This window comes from Anneissia japonica, unplaced genomic scaffold (assembly GCF_011630105.1).
Source record: "Anneissia japonica isolate Jap-2015-1 unplaced genomic scaffold, ASM1163010v1 scaffold108273_len470852_cov203, whole genome shotgun sequence".
NCBI lineage: Eukaryota > Metazoa > Echinodermata > Crinoidea > Comatulida > Comatulidae > Anneissia > Anneissia japonica.
The window spans coordinates 273,069-298,603 of record NW_022686840.1 but is presented as its reverse complement, the minus strand read 5'-3'; the positions used below and the strand labels follow the sequence as shown (position 1 = coordinate 298,603).

General features: G+C 35.1%; 3 protein-coding genes across 3 annotated transcripts; 1 reads left to right on the top strand and 2 right to left on the bottom strand.

Annotated features, from left to right (window-relative positions):
- Positions 1 to 809: 809 nt before the first annotated feature.
- On the bottom strand, positions 810 to 5,602 carry LOC117117705. Its single transcript, XM_033262102.1, has 2 exons — positions 5,341 to 5,602; positions 810 to 3,902 (listed from the first exon to the last, which is right to left on the bottom strand). The coding sequence occupies exon 2, from the start codon at positions 3,881 to 3,883 to the stop codon at positions 1,190 to 1,192; it is 2,694 nt and encodes an 897-aa protein (XP_033117993.1). The 5' UTR covers positions 3,884 to 3,902; positions 5,341 to 5,602; the 3' UTR covers positions 810 to 1,189.
- A 34-nt stretch (positions 5,603 to 5,636) lies between these two features.
- On the top strand, positions 5,637 to 15,923 carry LOC117117689 (ADP-ribosylation factor-binding protein GGA1-like). The gene is made up of 14 exons (XM_033262079.1): positions 5,637 to 5,752; positions 6,589 to 6,673; positions 7,748 to 7,922; positions 8,294 to 8,518; positions 9,207 to 9,425; positions 9,740 to 9,821; positions 10,116 to 10,253; positions 10,827 to 11,018; positions 11,261 to 11,403; positions 11,652 to 11,935; positions 12,748 to 13,004; positions 13,732 to 13,895; positions 14,315 to 14,425; positions 14,621 to 15,923. The coding sequence occupies exons 1-14, from the start codon at positions 5,707 to 5,709 to the stop codon at positions 14,708 to 14,710; spliced, it is 2,211 nt and encodes a 736-aa protein (XP_033117970.1). The 5' UTR covers positions 5,637 to 5,706; the 3' UTR covers positions 14,711 to 15,923.
- A 2,211-nt stretch (positions 15,924 to 18,134) lies between these two features.
- LOC117117697 (short-chain dehydrogenase/reductase family 42E member 1-like) lies at positions 18,135 to 25,295 on the bottom strand. Its single transcript, XM_033262093.1, has 11 exons — positions 25,139 to 25,295; positions 24,342 to 24,510; positions 23,706 to 23,801; positions 23,467 to 23,527; positions 22,728 to 22,846; positions 22,195 to 22,270; positions 21,865 to 21,947; positions 21,539 to 21,676; positions 21,073 to 21,202; positions 20,652 to 20,725; positions 18,135 to 19,584 (listed from the first exon to the last, which is right to left on the bottom strand). The coding sequence occupies exons 1-11, from the start codon at positions 25,183 to 25,185 to the stop codon at positions 19,366 to 19,368; spliced, it is 1,212 nt and encodes a 403-aa protein (XP_033117984.1). The 5' UTR covers positions 25,186 to 25,295; the 3' UTR covers positions 18,135 to 19,365.
- Positions 25,296 to 25,535: the final 240 nt, after the last annotated feature.

Here is a 25,535-nt window from a genome sequence, read left to right as displayed (position 1 = left end):
ATGTCTATTAACATGCATGAGTACGATAGCATTAGTAAATAATCCCAGCTTATTTGAACCATTTATATATTTTTTTAAATTTATCATAACACATATGGTCAATGGTAGTTACACAAGACAATGAATGATTTAAGTAGTATAATATAGGCCTATATTTATAAAATCTATATTTGCGTTCCCATTAGCTTCCAAAGCACATCATGAATTCAAAATATGGATATTATAATGTCTAGTTTCCATAAAAATCGCCACACGCTATCGCCGACTCCTTGGCGACGCTGATTGGTCAGTTGAGCGTTCCTGATTGCGTCGGGGACAGCTAAGCAGCGCAAGGATTGCAGTGAAAAGCGGCTGTGTAGCGATTCTATGAAAACTAGACTTTAACCAGATCGTATAACGCAAGAATCTGATAATCATATGAAAAATATTAAGTGACGCATTTATAAAATATACTTAAGCACCCTACATTTATTTGGCATTTACAAAATATTGAATTGATAGTTATATAGTCACATGGCTTTAAACTAAGAATAACTCTCACAGTTGTGACAGCCAAAGACTAAAATAACGAAAAATCATTTCTAAGAGGAGTCCAAGGCAAAACAACAATCGTTATTTATTTATTTATTTATATATGCTGGAGAGAGCCTAATCATGATTAAAACAGGATTTAGTACACAAACGAAAAAAGTAACAGAGAATAATAAACAATAAAACAATTGCAAGGTATCATAGGATTTTTTTAAAAACACCTCTTTCAAACAATAAAGCTACCATCTTGGTAAAATGCCATAGCATTAATTATACACAGTATCTACAAAGTTACTTATATATACAAACGCAGTGAAATTCACATTAAGGAACGGTGATTAATAATACATATTATGTGTGCAGAAACTCTGTGTAGTATTGCATCATTATTTTTTGTATATGTAATATAATTTACTGCAGACATTTTTTGAATTAATAATAATAAGAGTTTTCAATCTTCTGATCAATTTTATATAGCCGGAGTTAGTTCCCTCCAAACAAACCTTGCTAAAAAGGTACACTTTTTTCATCAAAAGGTTTCTCCTAAAAATAGAATGACCTTTTCGAGCACGAACTCCTGTAGACCAAACCCAGTACCGTTACAGTTTTTACAGGAAATCTACTCATATTGTAATTAAATGACCGAACACCGAAATATCTATTTGTTACATATATCTACAGCGTGTCTATCTTCCAAACTTGCTATCTCAATATCTCTTGCTAATTTTGATAAATTTATTGTTGATGTCGCAATCAGTGGTGTTATGTTGCATATTTCCATTGGAACTTCACATGGATGCTCTTTCAATATTGGTATCAAGAGTTTTTTTAGTCGCGCATTGGTGTAGTACGCGTATGTCAATCTGTGACGCAGCTCGTGGTCTTGACAGAACTCTTTGTCAATCACAACCAATGTGCATGCAGATGTCTTAACAGAATTCTCGATGTTTTGACAAACTGTCACTCCTGGGGTAAAATCTCTGTCGGGTATACATCCTTTGAATCTGTATGTTTGCTCCAGTCGAGCAAGTAACGTATAATATACCCATTCCTTTTGTTTTTTGGAGAACACAACAAAGAAATCGTAGTCAAATCCACTTTTACTTGTAGATGGTGAGTGAGGCATGGTGGAACGAGGCCCTTCAGAGTCATACACATCAAGCTGTTCACAAATATAAAGTACAACATCAGCGATGGTACATCGTTTCAGCTCTGTTGATAACTCATATTTTGAAGGATGTTCTTCAAATGGCGAGATGCAGATACCCCCTCTACCGATTGTTAATAGTGTTCGTGATTCCGACCGTTTAAGAGATTTCTTGCATGGGGTGGTAGTGGAAATGTCGGTAAGTCTAGTACCAGCAGCAGCCTTTATAGAATTATTATAATCATAAGATACAGGAACAATAGCACCGGTGTTAGTAACTGATGTGGTTGTAGCAACATCACCATCAAAACCAGCTTGGACTGCTATGGTTGTAGCATCAGGTGCAATATCAGCAGCAGTAGTTGTAGCAGCAGAAGTGGTATCGTTTGAAAATGACTGTCCGCCCTGGGCACTTCCTCTCCCATTATGTTGGAGAAAAAATCGACATCCATCGTTTTGTGATGCTTTCTTCTCCGGAGTTAAATCCCCACTCACAGTGGCACTGTTTCCATTGAGACCTTCATCTTGTGTGTATTGAGACCACAGTTTATTTACGCTTTCTTTTTTGTGTTTATTTTCGTTCAGAATAACTTTCAGAGATTTTATAACAAATGTTTCTTGATCCGACTCCTGGTTTTCAAGCAGTGCTTTCATAAGTTCTACCATTCTATCCACATTTTTCTTGTTATTGACAAAGTCATCGACAGGCTTGTTCTGAAAACCTTGACGCCACCAAAAACACAATTCTGCAAGAATTTCTTTGCCATTTTCTCTTTCAGCCATTTTATACATATCAAACAATGAAAGTATCAAGCTTCCAATGTTTTTCAGTGTCTTGCAGTTTGTCTGCTCACATTCCAGAGCTTTTTTAAAGCTTTCGATAGCACCACGTTGTTCATTCATATCAAGTAAACACTTTCCTCTTTTAAAGTGAATATCAGATCGCAGATTACCATCCTTTATTTCTGTTGCATTCATAAAGTAGTGCAGTGCCTTGAGAAGATACTGTTTGCCACCATCCACATCATTCTGACCTCCTTCACCATCGGCGATTGCACTTGATTTATTTGCAGGGTTCGATCCCAACATATGATAAACGTGCCCCAGTCTTCCAAAATCAATTGGAGATGGGTTTCCCATAATGCTTTTAAGTAGATCAGCTTCAGCAAGAAGCAAATAACCAATATCTTTCCTTTGATTGTATTTGGTAATATACACACCGGCTCTTGAACTATAAGCAAACCAATTTGTAGATGACGGATCCAACACTATTGCCTGATTGAATCTAAGTAAGGCATTTTCAAAATCACGGGAGTGTGCTAACTCGCGACCATATCGAACATATGTGCGGATGTTCTTGGGATCTATACGAAGAGCTGTCTTATAAAAATCATTTACATTCTTGCGGCATTGGCATTTCTTAAACTTACCATTTTCTTTCTTGTCACGGGGACACATGCCACGGGAACACCGTTTTGCCATCAAATCTCCTATAAGGCTATTGGCATCCGCTTGTCGATGAATACTGTCGGCGGTCAGGTTGCTCTTGAGGTCGTCCCTGGCCTCATCATACAATTCCTTAACGTTTTTGTGGATGCCGGCGTCAAAATCCAGATGTATATTATAAATGCTTCTGGAAAGTAGTCCTCGATAAAACTTCCAATCTTGGAGTTCTTTTTCGCCAACGATGCCAACTGATAACCTTATTGCTTCTGTATACTTATTACGTGCTAGGTTGTGTTTTTCAGTGGAAACCGTGCCCTTATTTAGATCATTTGCATACATGTATCCTGCTTCGGCAATACACCTGCTTTTCAGCAATTCTCGTTCTGAATTATCCACATTCTTTTGCAGTTCTGTGAGACATTTAAGTTTGGCTAGTAATGTTTCGGCTTCTGTATGCTTGTACAGCTTTTGATAAACGTAGGCTAGATCTGATATGGCATTTATATTTGATTCGTCTTCCTTTATAGTTCCTTTTAAGTATTCACATGCCTTAAATATATTGCCTAGTCTAAAATGAAAGACAGCAAGAAAATTACGAATGGCAAATCGATGTGGGCGGTCTTTGTTCTCTTTCAGATAGGTCTCATGTTGTCTGATGGCCGTGTTTGCATGATCTCTATCAAAGAATTGTTGGTTGATGGATAATGGTAGGCTAAACATACCAGCTTTGATCCGATTAAATTCCGTTGAACAACTCATGTTGTCACCTTCAGTTTGCCTGTAATGTGAATAATTTTACATTTCTTTTTATTTTGTTATTACTATAAGATGTATAACTTACTTTGTTTCTATCTATCAGTATCAAAATAAAGAGGAGTGAACATCCCAAGACTTATTCCATGGTCATTCTCGTGACCATTTCGGCCAGAAATTCAAAAAGCCACCGCACACGAATGTGATGCAGCACCTTTTGGTAATACAGTGACCAACGTTCAAAAGGAAGTACTGAAAATAAAACACGGATCAATATAATTCAGTGGGACACGATCTTACTAGTCTCCCAGAATCGGGAGTTCATCTGAGTACCCCTTTTAATCAATATAAACAAAGTTTCCCCTCATTGTTCAATCTGTTTCTTGTGTCTTTCCCTTATAATATTATCATCGCCCTTCTTTCTCGAACTATTTCTAATGTAATATTTCTTTGTTATCATCAAGATTTCCCCATTTTAAAACTAAATTATCTGTGTACAGCATTTTTCTTTCTTTGAGTCCATGTTCAGGGGCGGATTGGGGAGGGGGCGGATCGCCACCACCCCCCCCCCCACCCATTTTAGAAAGTTAAAAAAAAAGAAGAAAAAAATGATCGCTCAGAGGTTATTTTCAGTCGTCTAGAAAACACAAATTTCAAGATAACACCCCCAAGGATGGTGTTATCTTGATCGGTCCCACTTTCGGACATCTCTGGATCTGCCCTGATGTTTAAAGCCATACTCTACTGTAGAATATGTGTATTTTTAGTTCTCTATTTGTTTAAAAACATTATATTGTTTGTGTTCTCATCTCCTGTTCACTCTTATTTATTCATATATATTATTTTGTATGTATTTGATATCTTGAATTAGCGCCCCTCAACTGATCATCGAGGCCCCGGCCAACTTCACCTTCGTGCCCCACCCCACCATTCAAGACTTCTAGATACGCCACTGACGGTGCGCAATCAAAAATCCAGTAGGGATCCAGTAGGGATTGTTGCCAGTAAATTTCAATGCATATAATGCTATGTGCTACTTAATTTTCTATTCTGAACTGTTGTACTGCCCCCCCTCCCCCGTAAAAGATTAGTCCCTGTCTCTTATACACATCTAGATGTGTATAAGAGACAGCACCTGGATCACCTGAGCTAAAAGCTGCTTCTTGTTTGTAATGTTGGTGAAGGTGGGGGTATTTCTTTTTACCTCCAGTGTTACCGCGACTAACCAAATTATTTAGCCTAGATAGCAGGCCTACACCTATATACATAAAATATTAAAAACCTAAAAATGCCGAAATGGAGGAAAATCTTCCACATTTACACCTGTCACTCTCCTGGGACCCCCAGACCAGGGAGCAACTCCCTGCCCAGACTGACACTGTCTACGGAAGCAGATGATACAATATTGTAGCTTAGTCAGCGCCTCAAATGAAATACTTTACTGTAAATGTAATTCAACAAACCTGAAAAAATCTGGACCAAATAATGATACCTGTGTAATGTATTACAATTGGACAATTTAGGCTTGAATATTATCAACCTTATAATTGTTCAACCGACACAGTAGCTTCTTTTATCGAATTAGGTGGTCTATGATGGTCGAATCAACATACTAATCACAATGCTATGAACTACTAGCTATTTTAGCACCATGACGTAAATTACCACGATAAAACAGATAACAGATAAGGTAAACAATTTCCGAAAAAACGACAATACACTGAGGATTTTATTTCCTGATTATTAAAAAGAAAAACCAAATTAAAGAAGCACGCCATCTATAATAATACAATAAAAATTGAACTTTGACATTAGAACTCGGGATCAACATGGCAGGTTTTACGGAAGATGGGGAAACACTGGAGACATTATTAAGTAAGTGCATTTATAATTACGGATTTTTGTTACAAATATACGTCTCCATATGATTCCTTGATTTGATAATTGATGGTTAGTTTCTAGGTTTTAGGCTAGGCCTACGCCTAGTTTGAAAGTCTAGCCTAGGTTGTGATCGTTGAGTCGGGATTGAGCCCATCCGCCCGTCCGTAAGCGTCGTCGTGGCCAGTTCCACACTGCATTTACAGACAGTAGCCTAGGCCTAGGAATTCCTAGGCCTGGGTATAATATAACTTATGAGAATAACGATATGATGACTTTCAAATAAGGACATAATAATGACAATGCTTAATGAGTTATAGACATATTAAATATATATTCTTTTATAGATTTAAATATCATTTTGACAATGTTGGACAATAAGGTGCACAAAACGAACATTTGAGTAGATACGGAAAATTTTTTTTTTTTCTGCGAAATGAGTCTCATGAACGACAATACATCGGTAAAATTAATGTTGAAATAAAAAATATAATTTCAGTCTAATGTTATTGCAAAATATCATTATTAGGCCTTTGTAATCACTGCACATTGTACGATTACTGTATCATGGCAACTAACACGCGCATGGGTACGCTGACGTTTAATTATGGCTGGTTTTTGTGACGTACAGCGTGTAGGGACGTACGTGCGCCTAGAATGTCGATGCCAGAGTTATAACCTTTGATGTCCCAAGATTGTGCGTCCTTTTGTTGAATTGCCTTGCTGTATATTAAAATTTGTGGTAATTTTCTAGTTGTGAAAAAGATTAGTCCATCAGATATACTAATAACATCATGATCAAATGCATCATTACTTTTTTTTTATTTTTGCAGATAAAGCAACAAATCCAACAAATAGAGATGATGATTGGGAGTACATCATGGCATTTTGCGATCGTGTTAACAAAGAACATGAAGGGTAAGTGTTTAACCGCTGAATGAAATATTGAAAGAATTTCATTTAGCTTGAATAATTGTATAGATGACAAATTTTCGTTTTTATAAAGCCAACGTGGAAATGGAGTACTTACTCAGAACGTTTCGATCCCTATTTGAGATCTTCATCAACCTTCGACCTACATCCGGAGAAGGCGTACGACTTCATCAACAGATGACGTCATGACCAAGCTAAGTAACACCTAGCTGTCAGTTGATAAAGATTTCTGATAGTGATCGAAACGTTCTGAGTAAGTACTCCGTTTCCATTTTAGCTTTACAAAAACAAAAATTTGTCATCAATTAATGAAATATGTCACAGTCACATATTCCCATCAAACCTGGACAAAGTAACAAGTTAACATGTGGAGAAAATAAAAAACTTAGTGGTCAAAAAATTATCTGATATTTTGTCTGTAATTTTCATATACTATCAGTCAATCATCTGAAAAATGTTAACAGGTCTTGTATTTTTGCCAGCTAATCAATTATTCTAGTAAACCGTCTGTAAATCATTAAAAGCTAATTTTTAAATTTGATCTGTGACCAATTAAAAGTGGTTTTACTAATCATTGTTAAGTTTTTTCCCTTTTTTGTGTGGCAGTATATCATAAATTACCAAAACTTGTTGGTTGTATCTGTTAATTATTTACTTGCAACAGGCTGCAGCTTTCTTTGCACTGTACTAGTCAAATATATGACCCTTATTGAACATTGCTAATTTGTGACATACAACCTACTGTACAACATATGAGGCTTGCCATACTAAAAACCAGCATTAGTGGCCAAAAAATGAAAATTGACTTTTTAATATATTCATATTCTCGCTTTAAAATATGATGGGTCTTTTTACTGGAATCAACTTATATATAAAAAATATGAGTATACATCTTCTGTACTATAATGTATACAATACTGTCACATTTTATGCTAATTACAGTCAGGTCTTCAAAATAATAACAGTGCATGAATGTTTTAGTATATTTCACATAATAAGATTTCAATTTTATTAGAAATTATATTTTGTGTCCTTCCTCACACCCTCTCCAACCCCCAGACCTCAAGTTGCAGCTCAGCTTCTCAGCCACAAGATTCAGTCACCGCAGGAAAGAGAGTCTCTGCAAGCCCTCGCAACTACTGAAGCTTGTGTAAAAAACTGTGGCGAGTTCTTCCATCGTGAGATTGGTAAATTCAGATTTCTCAATGAGCTTATTCGACTTATATCCCCAAAGGTAAGTTTAATCGATATAACTTCATAATGTCACCATTTTATTTTCTCCCACATACAGTACTACTGTAGATTTTAATTACAGTGCACCCTATAATTCCAAACCCCTCTAATTCCGAGACCCTTCCCCCTCTAATTCAAGACTACTTTTCCAAAGAACCAAAATACAATTTTCAATCTTAAAATACATAACTAACCCTCTAATTGGAGACCAAACCCCGAGATCACCCCAAATTTTCATGCCCTAAAGGTCATCTTGATTTGGAGGGAGTTTTTAATTATTATTATATTATTATTATTATTATTATTATTATTATTATTATTATTGTTATTATTATTATTATTATTATATTATATTATTATATTTGTGAATAGTATCTAGGAGGTAAAACAAAGGACAGTGTAAAGAAGAGGATCATTGAATTGATATATTCATGGTCAAAGGGCATTCCAGACCAACCGAAAATTAAAGAAGCCTACGATATGCTGAAGAAGCAAGGATTAGTGAAGGAAGATCCAACATACATGGACAAAATACCTCTAGATGTTGGACCACCAAGGCCTAAGCAAGCTGTTTTTGAAGATGAGGATAAGTCAAAGGTGGGAAGAGGTTTTAAGCTATTAGAATTGATTGATTGATTGATTGATGGATGGATTGTTTCAATGGCTGACAGATTGATTGATTGATTGGTTGATGAGTAATAGATTGATTGATTGATTGGTTAGTGCATGAATCTGATGAACCACCCAACTTTACTGCATAACGAACACATACAGATGCAAACATTGTCTTTAACCCACCTAACTCTCAATATGAGGGTTATTATAGCCTGGTTCTCACAAGAGCCCTAGCACCCAGATCGGGAGCTAACCGTTAGCACTAACCATTAGCACCTGCATGAGAACGCCCGATCGGTTAGCGCTAACCGTTAGCAGTATCCGGATGCCGTTAACGGTTAGCAAGCGCTATCGGTTAGCAAGTTGAGTGTGTTTCTATCATCAACCAATCACACGTAAGCATTTACAATTTCCAGTTTCTTATTGGCCAATGATTCGATCATCATATTTTTGGTATCCGGATCGGGATTTTCTCGTATGGACGCACGGCAGCTAATGGTTAGCAGTATACGGATCCTGCTAACTGTTAGCGAGAACATAGCAAACAAGAGCCAAGTAATCAGACTCCTTTTAAAACCCATTTGCTGGCTAGGTTTGAACTGGGGTCTTCATTATAAGGAGAAAGAACCTCTCATGCAACTGCTCAATAATTTGTTCTGATACGTTTCAGCTGCTTGCTCGTCTGTTGAAGAGTAAACATCCAGAGGATTTGCAGGCAGCCAATCGGCTCATTAAGAACATGGTGAAAGATCATGAAAAGACGGTTGAGAAGGTCAGTCACCGATTGAATGAGATTGAAAAGTGTACAAATAATGTGAAACTACTGTCAGAGATGTTGGAACACTACACTCCAGAAGTCACTAGTCCACAGGAGAAGGAGCTTATGAAGGTAGTATTCAAGTTTTACATATACGAATACGAATAGTGTAAAGCTACATAGACACGATAACGACACAATGACATATCATCGCGTTATTTATATTCTTCAACACTGAGCGCATTTTTATCGTGTCGTCGTGTCCTTATCGTGTCTAGTGTAAGTGTAGTTTCGTTAATTAAAGAAATACACAACTATTTTGCATGTAAAATATGATCGACTCGGAAACTATTCGAGTTAGGTAAAGTTGACTTTAGGCAAGTTTAACTGTACAGTATATGTTAATTGATTCTATTCATAATTTATAAACATACTTTTTTTCTTAGGAATTGTATATATCATGTGAGAAAATGAGGCCTAATTTATTTCGGCTTGCAAGTTCTACAGATGATAAAGAAGATGGAATAGGTAAGATAATAAGTATAGTAAAGAAATGTGATTTTTTTTTAAAGTCATTCTATGCTTCCATTCCTCTTAGTTAATGCAATTTATAAAGGTAGGAGAATAACCCATAACTCGCAGCGTCATTATGCTGAATTGCGTATGGGTGTCGTCCGTGACTACCCAGCCGCCATAAAGAGGTGCGCGAAGTAGCACCATGCTGATATTAAACTCCACAATTTACTGTATTTGGTCTTGAATTAATACAGTATAATTTAAAACACAAAATATCTATTTTAAATTCCTTAATATTTTTTACAGGTGAAATTTTGGAAGCAAATGATAAATTAACAAAAGTGATGGAATTATATCGTGCAAAGATCGGTGAAGTGATCGTAGCGGAAAGCTCTGACAGTAGTAGCGTGCATGGGGTAGGGGATGCACATCAACGAGGTCAAGGTAATAATCTTGCACTTTTATAGTTAATTTCATTCTTTCCTACTTTTGTTCATGTAGAATTTTTTGAATTATCAATTGGGATACTGGGTTTAGGGTGAGTCGGGGATGCAGTCTAAAATTTTTGAGTCTCAATACATGGGCTGTAGGGTGAAGGCAGAGATGTTTACAAAATGTGTTTTTTTTTTATATTATTTTTTTTTTTTAGTTATATTCTGTTAAGTTATTTTTTATAAGTTTGATGTGTTAAGTTTTAATTTACAGTACTTGGTTTTGTTTTTCTTTGGATGCACCATTACATACAAGTGCCACTGTTGTGAAAATGTTGTTTCCAAATACAGAATAATATATAATTAACTGTAATACTACTACTGTATTACTATTTTATATATGTGAATGTAGTTTTTGTTTTTATCATTTTCTCTTAGTTTTTGAAGAATATTATTTCACATTTAACTAGAATTACACAATACTTTCTCCAGCAGAGCTGATTTTGATTTCAAATGAATTATTTCATCAGTCATATTCTTAATTAAATGTTTAATTAAATTCTGTCATGATTCTGTTCCTTAATAGGTGGTGACAGTTCATCATTGATTGATCTAGATGGACTAGACTCTACTCCAGCAGCTTCAAATGATTTGACAGTCTTGAATAGTTCATATGTATCAGGCTCTGGTGCAGTGGTGTCTGGAATTGCCCCTAATCAGAATTCTGTTAGACAACCAACTTCGGATGCTTTGCTTGAGCAACAGCTTTCTTCACTAGGTGAGCATTTCTTTTCTGTGAATAATTATTTTATAAATAATTATTGGCTTTGATATAACACTTACCAAATCTAATACTTGAATCACACAAGACAAAAAGTTACACAAGGTGTTATCTAGAAATCGTCCCCTAGTACATCGCATCAACATTATATATTAGCATGCGTCCCATATAATATCCATGTAGAAAAATGAACAAAGCAGGTATTTTTTATTTGATTTAACTATACTTCTTTTTTTTAGGTCTTGGAGTTGGTGGGGGAGTAGGAACAGTTCCTGTAACAACTCAATCTGCTGCTGCAATGCAACTAGATGCTATTTTAGGAACTGGCATCACTCCTTCTACTACTTCAAATTTTGCCACATTTCCACCAGTTCAGCAGGCTGTAAGTCCATTAGTTACAATTTCATATGTGTAAATTTTAAAAACCTGGCTTAAAATGATGGTACATAAGTTTGGTGTAGATTCTCAATATTCAGGTCAAGGTTCAGATCCCATTTCACATTGCAGGTGTAGAGTATGTATCGTTCAGCCACTTGACTTGCCCAGACTTGCCCAAATGTAAAGCGAAAAAAGAGTAGTATGATTTTTGTGTTATAGTATTTTATCCATAATTGAAATTCATTTTCACAGAGTGGGTATAACCAACCCAGTGTCAACATGGTACATCCATCTATGATAAGGCATCAAACAGCGCCCTCTATGGCACATCCAATGAATTCTTCAACTCAGATCACCGGCTCACTACTATCAGGCTCTACATCCGTATTCAATAACCCACCAGTAGAGAAATCCAAGGCAGAGAAGCCACCGCCGGCACTATCATCCAAGGCCTTTGCTGAATTGGAATCACTTGGTAAAAGCATGATGGTTGGTCAGAATGCAGCAGTAACCACAGCGCAAGTATCAAGAACAAAGTAAGTTTGTGTAGCATGTCAACCGTCAATTATGAGTAAATGCAGAGCCTGGTCCATATTATCAAATTTTCTTTGACAAAAAACTATCGTATGCCCATATATAGTCATGATGTGCCAATATGAGGCTGACCATTCCAGTACCAGCGTACTGACGCCAATTGTTAAATTGAGTAATAAGCATAAGAATGTTGCACTATTGTATAGTGTAGAGAACTCATGCTTTTTTTGGGATGACAAGCCTCATATATGATCTCATGATGTGATGTCATCATGACCATATTCAGGCAGGTCACAGACCTTCATATGTAGCTGAATATTATACTCGTAACAAAAATCTTAATACTTAATATAGTGCACATATTAAAAGCACTAAATGACATATTATCTGTGTGCTGTATTTGATTACTTTAGTAATAATTGCCCCTCTATCTGGTGCTAGTTATGAATAACAAAATATAGATTTAATATGAATAACATAAAATTTAGGATGCCTGTTTGTTTTGTACTAATAGTAGTAGTAATTAATAATAATCAATAATAATAATAATAATTAATGATTAATATTATTAATGATAACATGATTTGTAAATAATAATAACTAGTATTTTGAATTTGTCAGTAAGATGATAATGTTCATATAAATGTAGTGTTTTTGTAATTTGTGCTTTTCTGTGACTTTTGTTGTAGTATTTTCATGTTTGTTACTAACAGGTTGGCCTTTTGGATTGATGTGAAGTTTTTATACCGAATAAATAAATTTTAAAAAGAATCTTTTATATAATGATTTATTTAACTTCTATTATCATGAATAGCTCCAGTTCCTCAGATGTGGACTCATTATTACTTTCAACTGGTCCAAGCCTCCCATCACCTCAAATCACTTCACCACAGCCAATGTCTCAGCTGCCAACACAGCCGATATCAACCACAGGGCCTAGCCTACTGCAGCCAGCGCAGTCATTGTCACAAGCACCGAAGCAGACGATGATGCAGAGTAAACCATCGGGGGTAGCTGCCACTGTCCTGTCTCTTGCTGATATCTTTGTTCCTTTGGATTCGATTCAACCAGGTATAAGTTGTCTCAAAAATGTTCATTGTAGCAAATCACTGATGTAAACAATTGATACAATTTTTTACTTTTTATTTTTTTTTTTGGATCCAAGGATGATATTACAAGGCAGTAGTTAACATGACATCATCATGCTCATGATATCCTTATTCTGTTTTTTATGTACTATGTATTGAGAGCTTGCTTACTCGTGCTATCTAATAATGAACTATGATTATTATCATTATTATTATTATTATTATTATTATTATATATGGGCACATCACACAAATTTTTGTCACACAGAATGTGATAGTATAGACAGAGCTTTAACCAAGGGAGTAGGTCTAAAAGTACACATGTTGTAGACACACCTATAATAATAATAATAATAATAATTGTTGACTTTTATAGCACATATTGTAGACTAACCTCTATGCGCTTTACATTATTACCCCTGGTCACTGGATCAAGTACATGGAACACAACACTCATGCCCCATAATGTTGCAGCTGTAATCAGCGCATGGTTGTGTTTGAACCTACCAGGTACCCACTTTTACTCCTGGGTGGAGAGAGACAACCACAGATGAAGTGCCTTGCCCAAGGACACACGCGACTTGCACAGCGAGAGTTTTGAAACCCTCGACCTCAATGTTGGGAGTCCAAGCCACAACTGATGCGCCAACCACACCTACAACATCTCTGTTAATTTATTTAAATACTGATTTGTTTTTATTTTATATCAGGGGTGACTCCACCATTAACTGTATACGAGAAGAACAATGTTAAGACGGTGTTCCATTTTGCCAAGGATAGTCCAAGACCAGATATACAAGTGCTTGTGGTATCCACAATGAGCACCAACACATCCCCAATCAAGGGGGTTGTTTTCCAGGCTGCAGTTCCAAAGGTTAGAATATAAGTACTTATTGATATAGACAACCCATTATGCTGATGGTTTATTTTTTTGTTTGTGTGTGGAATTTCTTCTTCAATGAGAGATTTAACTTTGTTATGCTTTACTGCCTCTACTTATTTACCTTATCCTGTTTATGTGTATATTTCCATTATTTGTACTATTGGTTAGGCCAGTAAAGAAACGAAAAGAAAGTAAACAAAACAACATTCAAGATTTGGTCCTGAAACAAAGAAGCCAGTTCCTAGGACCACTTCAAAGGTTGGGGAATGACATAGGTGAAGATAACTTTTACCCAAAAGTATTGAGATTGTAACATGTTGGCGAACTCCGCTTGTTTGGGTTTTAAACCAAAAATATTCCACAAATGACCTTTTTTTTTTCTTTATTGATTTAATGGGTTTTTTTTTCAGACAATGCGTATTAAGCTCCAGCCCCCGTCAGCCACGGACCTACCAGTGCATAACCCCATTTTACCCCCTAGTGCAATTACACAAGTCATGCTGGTAGCCAATCCTCAGAAGGTAAGGGAATGATTACATTTTGATTCATTTATTTATTTTAGCCACGTGGGTCAAAGGTTGTCAATGAGTTAGCTGATCTTAAAACTAATATATATTTTATATTATGTTGTTATATTATGCTTTTTGATCAGTAGTAATATTGTAACTTTTGGTATTAATATTTAATCATTATTATTTTGTATTAATTTTCTGTAGGAGAAGATCAGATTAAAGTTCAAGTTACAGTACACAATGGATGGTAAAACAGTTGTAGATGTTGGTGAGGTGGATAAGTTCCCATCATAACAAGAAATCAACAGCCAACACAGAGAGAATATATTCAAGACAGATTTTATTTTATTTTTTATTTTATTCTGTCCAATCAATGAATCTTAAAAGTTTGAATGAATTGTAAACAATGTAAATTAATGGATGTTAGTTGGTTTATTGTCATCTGTATCTTCACTGTCATTTCACAATCATTGTCATCATCAGTATTGTCATCATCACCATTGTTCTCATCATCATCTGAGCATCATTATCACAACCATCACCTTTTTATTATCATCATAATCTTATTGTCATTTGTTCTGAAAGAACATAGGTATATGCTTTCCTCTGTTGACAATCCACATAGGCAAAAACTTAAAACAAGAACTAAACAAAGTAAAATATTATTATTAAAAGTGAAAATTTCATTTTTATTCCACTGCGTTTAGCTGCATAGCACATTCCAGATTTGTTCACAATTTATGATACCAAACATTTTTTTGCCTGCTAAAATTTTACCCAGAAAATAATAAATTAGTAAAATTCAGTTGGGAAAAACGATTATACATGTATATTAACTTCAGATCATGAATATGCATGAGATTTATGTGAATATTAATAATTTTCTTTATATATCTTTCTACTCCGGGGTAAGCTAAGAATATTTTTTTTGTTGTAATTATTTACTTTTATAATGTGTTGCTCCTTTGATCAAGGATTGGAATTGGTGCCCTATAAATTATTATTAAATTAACAAAATGAAGTATAAGATGCTTAATAGTCTTAATGTGAGGTGTAAGCAGTTACTTTTACTTGTGGTGTAAATATCATTCAAGGATCTGAACCCAGGAACTTGGGTTGGATGACAAGCACCCTGATCACCAAATAGCAGCTTTCCTCCATCCATTTTTAATCTTATTTCAAATTTAGCTTTAAATAGAGCTTTTGCATTATTGATGCTGATGTTTACTTAATTTTGTATGGGGATATATATTTAGGGTGTAGTAATTAAAATACCACTTCATTTTTGTGTGGTTTAAGATTGTATAATTTATGGTATAGATGTATTGTAGAACTGGTATTATATCTGGGCCAAGTTTGTAGATGAAGTTAGTGTAACTTGAAAAGCGCCCCCACCATCTCAACTTTAATATAGAATATGACATGAAACAACTCACAGCAGAGCAAATATACAGAACTATGGATGTTTTTTTGTTAAGAGGGATGTATAATAAAGCTCCAATTGGAATTGCCGGTTTTCCACTAGGCGATTTTATTTGCGTGAAGTGAAAGCACTTGACCGCAAGTGTACACAGCTTAATTTTGATGCTCAGGTTGTTCACTTTTTTGCTTGTGGTAGTTCGCGTACTTCAAGCGAAAATAATGCTCAGCCACTCGGAGCTCGGGAAAAGATTTAATCACGTAAATGACCGCACAGTCGGATGAATGAACGTATGTGTACAAATAGCACGCCGACCCTTCATTGGTAATGCGAAAAATGTGTATCTCAAATCTTTTCGTTCATTTAGTGGAAAATGAGAAAGCCTTGCATGTTTTTGGTTTTTTTTCGCAGCAAAATGACACTGTTAAATGTATGTAAACACATGCTTTTATGAAGTGCACATATCACTAGTATTGTTCTGATTGTTCAGTTAAGTTTGAGATTCTGGAATGGTCCATTGTATATGTTATTTTTTATTGGTCAAATGATAATACTATAAGAAGTAATTGCAGGTTTGCAATGTATTTATCATTCAATATTTTGAACATTGTACAGATAATTTACTCCTGTCAGTGATATACAATTACCAGTATACAGACCAAGAGACGAAATACTGAATAATCAACAATCCCAAGAGATATGAAGTTGATAAAGCCAGACAAACATATCCAGAGCTTTCATGTACTACTGCTAGTCATATGTCTTAGTGTTGATTAGCAACATGCTACCACTAGTCATAAATTATATATATATATATATATATATAGATATATATATATATATATATATATATTGTTCTGATTGTTCAGTTAAGTTTGAGATTCTGGAATGGTCCATTGTATATGTTATTTTTTATTGGTCAAATGATAATACTATAAGAAGTAATTGCAGGTTTGCAATGTATTTATCATTCAATATTTTGAACATTGTACAGATAATTTACTCCTGTCAGTGATATACAATTACCAGTATACAGACCAAGAGACGAAATACTGAATAATCAACAATCCCAAGAGATATGAAGTTGATAAAGCCAGACAAACATATCCAGAGCTTTCATGTACTACTGCTAGTCATATGTCTTTGTGTTGATTAGCAACATGCTACCACTAGTCATAAATTATATATATATATATATATATATATATATATATATATATATCAAGATAGCCAGTAAACATTGTTAATATATCGTCAAAGAAAGGTAAATAGTGTTCGAATATAGGACGTAAATACATTGTGAGCATAGCTCTCAACGAATGTTGTCCTATTAAAATAAATTGTGTAATAAAATGTCTCTCCGACGGGATTCGAACCTGGGACCTCTCGCTGTCAAGGCGAACATCATAACCATTAGACCACAGAGGCTTCATGGTTGAACAGATTAAAATAACATCAGATACACACACACACACATATATATATATATATATATATGTGTGTGTGTGTGTATATATATATATAGGCCTAATGTATGTATACAGCAGTATATAACTATTCAGTATGTATATATTGTGTGCAGATATCTAATTAACACAAAAAATATGTATAAAAGACAACCTTGGTTGTAGAGATGTTTAAATCAGACCTTTATTAATACTACCATGCTTATCTTTTATTTTATACTTGGAAGATTATAACAACTTTATTACAAATTTGTGTTTTTAATCTGTTGCTTATAATTATGTAGTATTATAACACCAGTCCACTATGATGATGTGTTTGGTCTGTGAGGTGCAGTATCCATAATGATGATGTGATCGTTTCTATAAGTGCAATCTTGCAGCAAGTTAGATGTTTCTTTGTAGCGGGGCCTCGAGACAAGAAATAACATCAAGTAAAGTTAAATCAATAATGTTACAATGGAAAACAATATTTTGATTTACTCTTAGTGTCTGTAATCATTTTAATCAGAGCCCATGCAAACCCTCAACATGGGCTCTACCCCGCTGGATACTTCAGACAGTCCCCACATTTGAGGTGAAGATGGGTTTCTTTGTTCTTGTGTTAGTTTTCAAGTTCATAATGGTATCTTTCATTTTCCCTCTGGTGCAATGTTGCAGCAATATAAATATGATCATTGTTGTCTATTGTTGAAATAACAAACTAAAATGTTTTGGGGGGATAAAATAAAAAATAATAGATAAGATCAGCCTGAAACACCATTGCCAAATGGGCATGCTTCTCAAGTATGCAGATAGTTGTATTCTTCAAAATGAGAAATAATAAACACAAACATCAAGGTACTACATCAACAGTTGGTCTTTATTATTCATCCAAGTATTCATTTTAAAATTAGAAAATATATAACTTTCCTTATAAAATAATATAACCCTTATATATGTTTACTCTAACATTGTAATTTAAATATATTAGAAAAAGATTATCCAATCCTGTATTAATGACTAAACTCCCAAATTATACACCAAACAAGTTCTTAAAGGCAATTAGCATCAACAGATCACATTGTGTATCTGTGGAGTAGTTCGGACAGACCAAGAGTTTTCACATTTGGGAAACTGGTGTCCAAACCTAAGATTTAGATAATATTTTAACCAAATTTAATATTTAATCATTCAGGATTAATATTATAGTACTGATGATTTTATTATTATTATTTTTTAGTTTTTGTTGTAATGCAGCGCAAGAGTGAATATCATAATATACTGTTGAGATGTAATTCCACTGTGGTTCATTGGTTAGGTTACCTTGTAATTGCAAGTTCTATGGATTAATCATGTTAAAAACTATTCTCCAAACCTCATAGTCTTGGTTACAAGAGGCTTGAGAGGGTCCCAAATGGAAGCCTTTACAGATGGTTATAGAGCATTGAGGGCCTAAAACGATCACTCTTTCCTGCCTAAAGGGCTCCCTAGCCTCACATGAGAGGTAATTGAGTATTAAGAAGCTTTGTTGAATGGTTGATCCCAATACAGTAAATGGAAAATATAAATGACTGAGAATTTTGCTAGTTGTAACCAAAGAGTATAGAATTGCAAGAGAGTGCCTTGATTTTGCATGCGCGCAATGAAACGAAAAACAAAATACTACCACGAGATGAAGGGGGGGGGGGCGGCCTATTAGAATTTGAATATCAAACATGCATTCTATAGATGCTGCACACAATCGATACAAACACCTTTTATGTTCATTTAAATGACGCTCTCTATTTCGTGATATTACTTTTCGCAGTAGAATTGCATTTCAACAAAACCCCAAGAGTTGGACCTTTTTCAGTTCCATACTCTTTGTTATAACTGTCGGCAACTTCTCCTCTTTCCAGTCTTTTGCAAAGTAGAAAAAAGAAAGGGAAATACAGTAATTGATCGTCCAAAGGCCTCACAGGTTATTTTCCGGCGTCTAAAAAACAAAAATTTCGCGGGAGCATTCCCAAGACCCCCTGGATTAGTGTTGCCTCGATCGGCGCCACTTTCATCCCCCCTTTGGACCCCTGGTCTGTATTGTAATTTTAGATGGCAATTGGAAGGAATGACATGATAATGCAGGCAAAGGCAGCACCAATTAATACATTCACCATAAACCTCCACAACTTTGACTCTTTCCGGCGATGACCATGTCTGACATAATATTGCACAATGTCTTTGATGTCGCGCTTCATTGGTTTGTAACCTAGGTGATTACAAGCTTTATCTATATTGAAGTAGTGGGCCACTGATATTTGGTAAAGCTGAAAAAAAAATAATGCACAAATCAGTAAATGATTGGTGACATAACGCAAGAATTATTTTATACCTTGTTTCGCAAACTTATTTTTACTAAAAAATACTTATTTTTTACTAAAAATAAAATTTTGTTTTCTTATTTAGCAAATAGTTTGCTAAAATGAGGCATGTTGTGGCAAAATGGCTAAGTTGTAGCAAAAATTGAAATTCAAGTTATTTGTATTTTCAGATACTGGAGTATGTGATCTTTAAAACGAGGGGTCATTCATTGAAATTCAACATTTCAAGCCTAAATTGTTGGAAAGTGAAAGTACAGTACTCTTAGAATCAAGATAAACATGATTTTGAGTAATTGCCTTTCAAAGTTATTTGTGCATACATTGTTTAATAGAATGAGCTATCAAAATAACTTTATATAAACAACTTGTTGACCACTTCCAGAACTAATACTTTGGGACATGATTAATAAGACATTAAACTGTTGATCTATAGTAAAAAACAAATTTGGATTTTTAGGCAATTTTTTGAGCTCCCATATTTTATCGCTCATTTACTCAATACTGGCCTGTGCGACAACTTAACCATTTTGCCACGACATGCCTCAAATATCTAGACAGAAAAGAAAATAAAATTTGATTGTTGAATGTAAACAGTGTAGTAATGGGATGGTTAAATGCTTTAAATTTATATAAATAGGGAGAAATATACATATCTTATTTTAATCAAAATTAAGAAAAACATTTTTTTTCCCTCATATTTCTATTCCTTCTACGGCGGCAAGTGTACTAATTAGTCAAAAGTAAAATTTCATTTTTATTTTATATTATCATTATTTGCAATCGGCGAATTCAATAACCAGAGTATAGAAAAAGTCTTACCTAAAAAGCAGTATGTGTAAAAAAAACATCAAAATATGCCATTGAAATGTCAAAATGTGGGTGCAGACCACACTGACTCTAACTAGCCCCTCACTGCCCCTCCTCCCCCGCCCACCCAATGGTAGTATTACTAATTGATCCCAAATGGACTACATCTGCCTGGTTTAAAACAAACATAAGGCCTAACATATTACCTCTGTCCTGGTCAGGAAAGGTTGAAAATGATAAACAGGTTTTATCAAAAAATGAACCCATTCCAGTACCAATACTAAAAAATAAAATTGTGAAGAAAATGTATTAAAAAATCAACAGATTAAGGGAAACTTCCATGCTCCGTAAAACTTGCATTAAATTAAAAAGCATGCAACCAGAAGTATTGAAAGAAATTAAAACCTTCAAAGGTTTTACCTTTCTCATCATGTACCGTGTCATAGGACCCCTTTTGCGATCATGAATTTCTTTCTGTTACCTGTTTTCTTAAAATTATACTGACTACATAAATAGAAACCAAAGGAAATTATTTGAACATTTACTTTAATTTAACCATAATTATAAACTAAAATAGAATCACTGAGCTGAATTCATGAGCTAGTGAACAGATCTTTACCAACTTACCTATTAAAAACACAAGTACAAATGGTAAATTTATCCTAGGAAATGTATAGCCAAGACCTTCTATAAGTGGACGGAAGAATTCCCAATTGTTAACTGGATCACCATCAGTGATAAAATAAACTTCACCTGCCTAGCAAATAAAAAAGTAAATTTGGAAATTAGAGTTGGTTGACCTGACGCTAGAGGTTCAATATTTTGGGTCGTCATGCTTGGGCAGTTTCTTTTTCACAAACATTCTCAGTATGAATAATAATATAGGAAGCACACTAAAACAACAATACTCTAAGGGGTCCGGAGGGCATGCCCTTGCGAAATTTCTGTGTTCTAGATGCCCAAAAATAACCTTTGAGACCTTTTGGGCGATCATTTTTTTCTTTTTCTTTCTTTATCTTTTTTTTTTTTTTTTTTGGACTTTCCGGCCTGGCCCCGGCCCCCTTTAAATCTGCCGCTGCATGTTTTAACTTACTGATCGCTGTTTCTTTTGCTGCGTTAGGGCATCTCCTGCTAGTATATGAGCATTCACAATATTATCAACATGAACAAACTCAACTAGTGCCTCCAAGCCGCCTATTGTAAATAACAGCTGCCCAGCTTCCATTGCACTCTAAAAAATTGAAAAATAATAATCTAAATATTTTTATTCTATTTATTCATTTTGGCAGACAATTACAAATTAACAATATACATATAAAAGTATACATACAGAAAATGTTAATGTTGATTTTATAATTTCAATTTCTTAGAAATTGTATTTACCTATTTGTACTTTGTATAGAATGCTTTATTACATACCACAGCCCTGGGAAAATGCCTCCTCTCCCCCACTCCATACAAACCAGGGGGTCTCAAAGCACAGGTGTGTAGTACATGTCCACCTGTAAATCAATCAGTACTATGAATAATTTTTTAAATACGTTGAATTTTTAATTAAAGAAATATGTATTTACGTAGTCTTAAAAAGTCAATACAAAATGTTTATGAAAAAGTTTCAGGTTAGTATCCCAGTGGAGGCTGATTGTTTTATATGTACAGTATTCTTGTCATAGTTATTCAAATGGTAGGTTTAATAAATTATTTATCTTATGGTTCAAGTGTTGGTACAATTTATCATTACATTTTTACCTTCAGTCTTTCTGCCATTAGCTGCTAAAACATTCTTCTCAGCGATACATTTTGTTCTTGAGTAGTCATCAGTAAACTAAACAAATATAACAAATAAATATCAATAGAAAATTAACTATTAAAGACTATTTTTCAAAATTCTGAACATAAACTTCATGTGATCAGGAATGGTATTCTCCCCAGGGAGCTGAATATGTGTGACTCTCACATCCACATTACACATGAGTACCTCAGCAACCATCACTTGTCAAAACTTATTGCGTTGCTAGTTGTAATTCGTTCTTTTGACCATAGGCAACCATGAGAAGGTAGAAATGTAAACCCATGGTCAACTCATGATGAACCTGGTTACTTTGTTCAGGTTCAGAGCAATTTCAAGCCAGGTGCGAGTCATCTATGAACATTACAAATTTCTGAACCGGACCAAGTCCAGTCTGGTTACGCTTCCTAGCCATAAAAAATGACTGGTGTCATGTTGAAATTGTTTATTAATTATGCAATATCTAAAAATTGTATTGAAATATAGGTAATACCTCTTCCAATGGTAACACAGGACATGTTTCCTCTGTAGCACCTTCAATAGGTTTGCCTCCAAACACAACAGCTATAGAGCTAGTGTAAACCAGGCGTGGGACATTGTGACGACAGCAAGCTATTGTAGGCAAATAAGGAATGAACAGTTAACATTGAACAACAAATTATTGAAAGTAGAATATTCCAAAACAAGGAATGTCATTGGCGGATCTGAGGGGGTGTTGTAAAATGCTTAATACGTCAGATGTATAGCAGATTGCTATAAGCCATCTTTAGACGGTCTTAAAGCTTTAATTGTGATGTCACTACTGGTCTATGATCATAGACCATTGCTATGTTGTGGTCTAACCAGTTAGCCATCTCACAGGAGGCTTAAAACAGTCTTAAATCATTGTCATCATGGCATTACAGGTACTATAGACCTAGGCCCAGACCATCAAAGACTAAGAATCGAATGACGAATATTCTGCAAGCTTCTCGGAATCTGTAAAATCCGGTCTACATTTATTTACCTTCATTTTAATAAATAAGTTCTGAGCAAGCGCAACAGCGCCTCAATTTTATGTTACCAGGGAGTGCTTGTTTACGTTTCAATACTCAAAGTGGTCTAAGCAAAGACTGTTTTATAGCAATGGTCTTAGCAGAATGACTTTAGTAACTTTTTGTACTGTAATTTCAACTGTATATTGATACAAAAAAAATCAAACTTGAATCTATTTGTCAAAAATATAAAATTACCTTCGATAACATTATCTGTTCCACCAACATTTATGCTTTCAATAAAGTCTGTAGGCTTCAACTTAAAAATAAACAGATCATACAAACATTTAACATCTAATCTTTCAATTTTTGTTCATGGCAGTAAAATAGCACAGCCTGCATAAATTCACTAATACTTATTAAACACCCCTCGATTCTTGTAATTTGATTGCTGGATTTCGTATCTTGTAACATTGGTTAGATTCAATAATACTTACCATTTCAGGGCCTGACATTCCATATGAAGCCATGTGGAAGACACAACTCTTCCCTCTACACAGTTCATCAACTAGTTGCTTATTACGTATGTCACCCTATAAATGCAAAACAGAAAAGCATACTGTCAAGTCGCCAACATGGAAAGGTTTGGGCCAGTAAACCTACAACAAACTAACAGTTTGTTAGAGAAATGATTTTTAAAACATAATCCACTTGCCCACCCTCCCTCCCCAATAAGAAATTATATACTGTATACTATAGTTAAAACATACTTTTATAACCAAAATGAACATTTTCTCCAATGGTTAAGGTGGAAAAATGTAACATTGGGGACATGGGACAAATTTTTCATATGTTTTGAAAGTTGTCACCTTGTGATACAAATAGTATTTTTGCAGTATGCAGTTAGCTTGGGTTCCTGGCCCTAATTTTGGGTTACTCACTCCTTATTGCACTTAGTGTGCGGCATACCAAATTTCATTGGCATCCCATACTGTAAATTAACTTCTTTTTTCGGATTACTCTTATTCTGTCTCTAAATTAACTTTCTTGTTAGTGGCTCTGTCCAGAATGAGAAAAATAATAAAGAATAAGAGACATGTGGCAAGTCTAGTATGCAGTGAGCCCACCCTTACCTTAACTAATTTTATTTCAGGACTGAAATCTTCAATCGGAAGATTAATGTCAAATAGGGTGACATGAGCCCCTATCAAATGAAGAGCACGGCCAAGATGAACACCGAAGAATCCAGCACCACCGGTGATAAGAACATCAACATTTTCAAACGAAGATACATCTAGACTCCTGTAAGAAAGAGGTTTAAATATATTTTTGTTGGTAGGTCCATAGCACGACTAAACTAGACATCTCAAAAAGAACCTGTCTATCTTTAAAAAGGCCTTCTGTTAAGAGTCCTTACCAAAAAAAAAAAAAAAACCAATGAGCTTCTATTTTTAAGGTTTTAGAGTATGTTTTCTTTTAAATATTGAAACTCATTTTCGTTCAGTCAGGCCTAGGCCTATACCAAGCTATTGCCATAACAGTGAAAAAAATATTCATTTTCATTTTTTTTTAAGGATGATGCCAAAGTCTTTACATTTTACCCATCCATTTCCACCATGTCAATTTTACTTTACACAGACAGACAGTCACTCACTGTCTGGACCGGCATTTAGATATGATACCTATTGAGGCGTAGGCCTAGTCCCCTACTACTTCTATTTAGGCTAGGCCTAGCTTACATCCATTCACATTCCTTAGGCTAGGCCTAGTACTCTAGCCTTTTGGGCCAGCCTCATGAAAGTCTAGGCCTAGACCAGGGCACAGCCTAGATAGGGAGGCCTCCCTAGGCCTAGTTAAGGTGAGTACTGTCTGTAGGTACCCAACTCATACTGGCGTGCTAGCCTACCCCTATTCCTATCATTTATATTACCTTATAGCATCTCCAGCTCTAGACAAGTGGATTTTCTCTGAAACCATACTTTAATGACTGATTCTTATTCAGAAAGTGTTTATTCCTTATCGCATACACCGTTTGTTTATTCCTCATCGCGCGCACACACGGTTCGTTGAACCGGAACGAGCGATTAGTCATCCATCCATATCATCCAATCCATTACAGTCTATTCAGGCGGCTTTTCTTTCTGCGCATGCGCGTGCAACCTTCCGATTTCGGAGGAGTTTTTTGCCTTTCGATAAGTTTGCGTTAGCAAAGTAAGCGTGGTCTGGCGTCATTCAAAATGTTTCAAAAGTGGTCCAAGGGCGAAAAATATGACAATTAGGGGCTTTAAATGTTTATCTAATTGATTTTATAGATTTCAAAGCCTTCG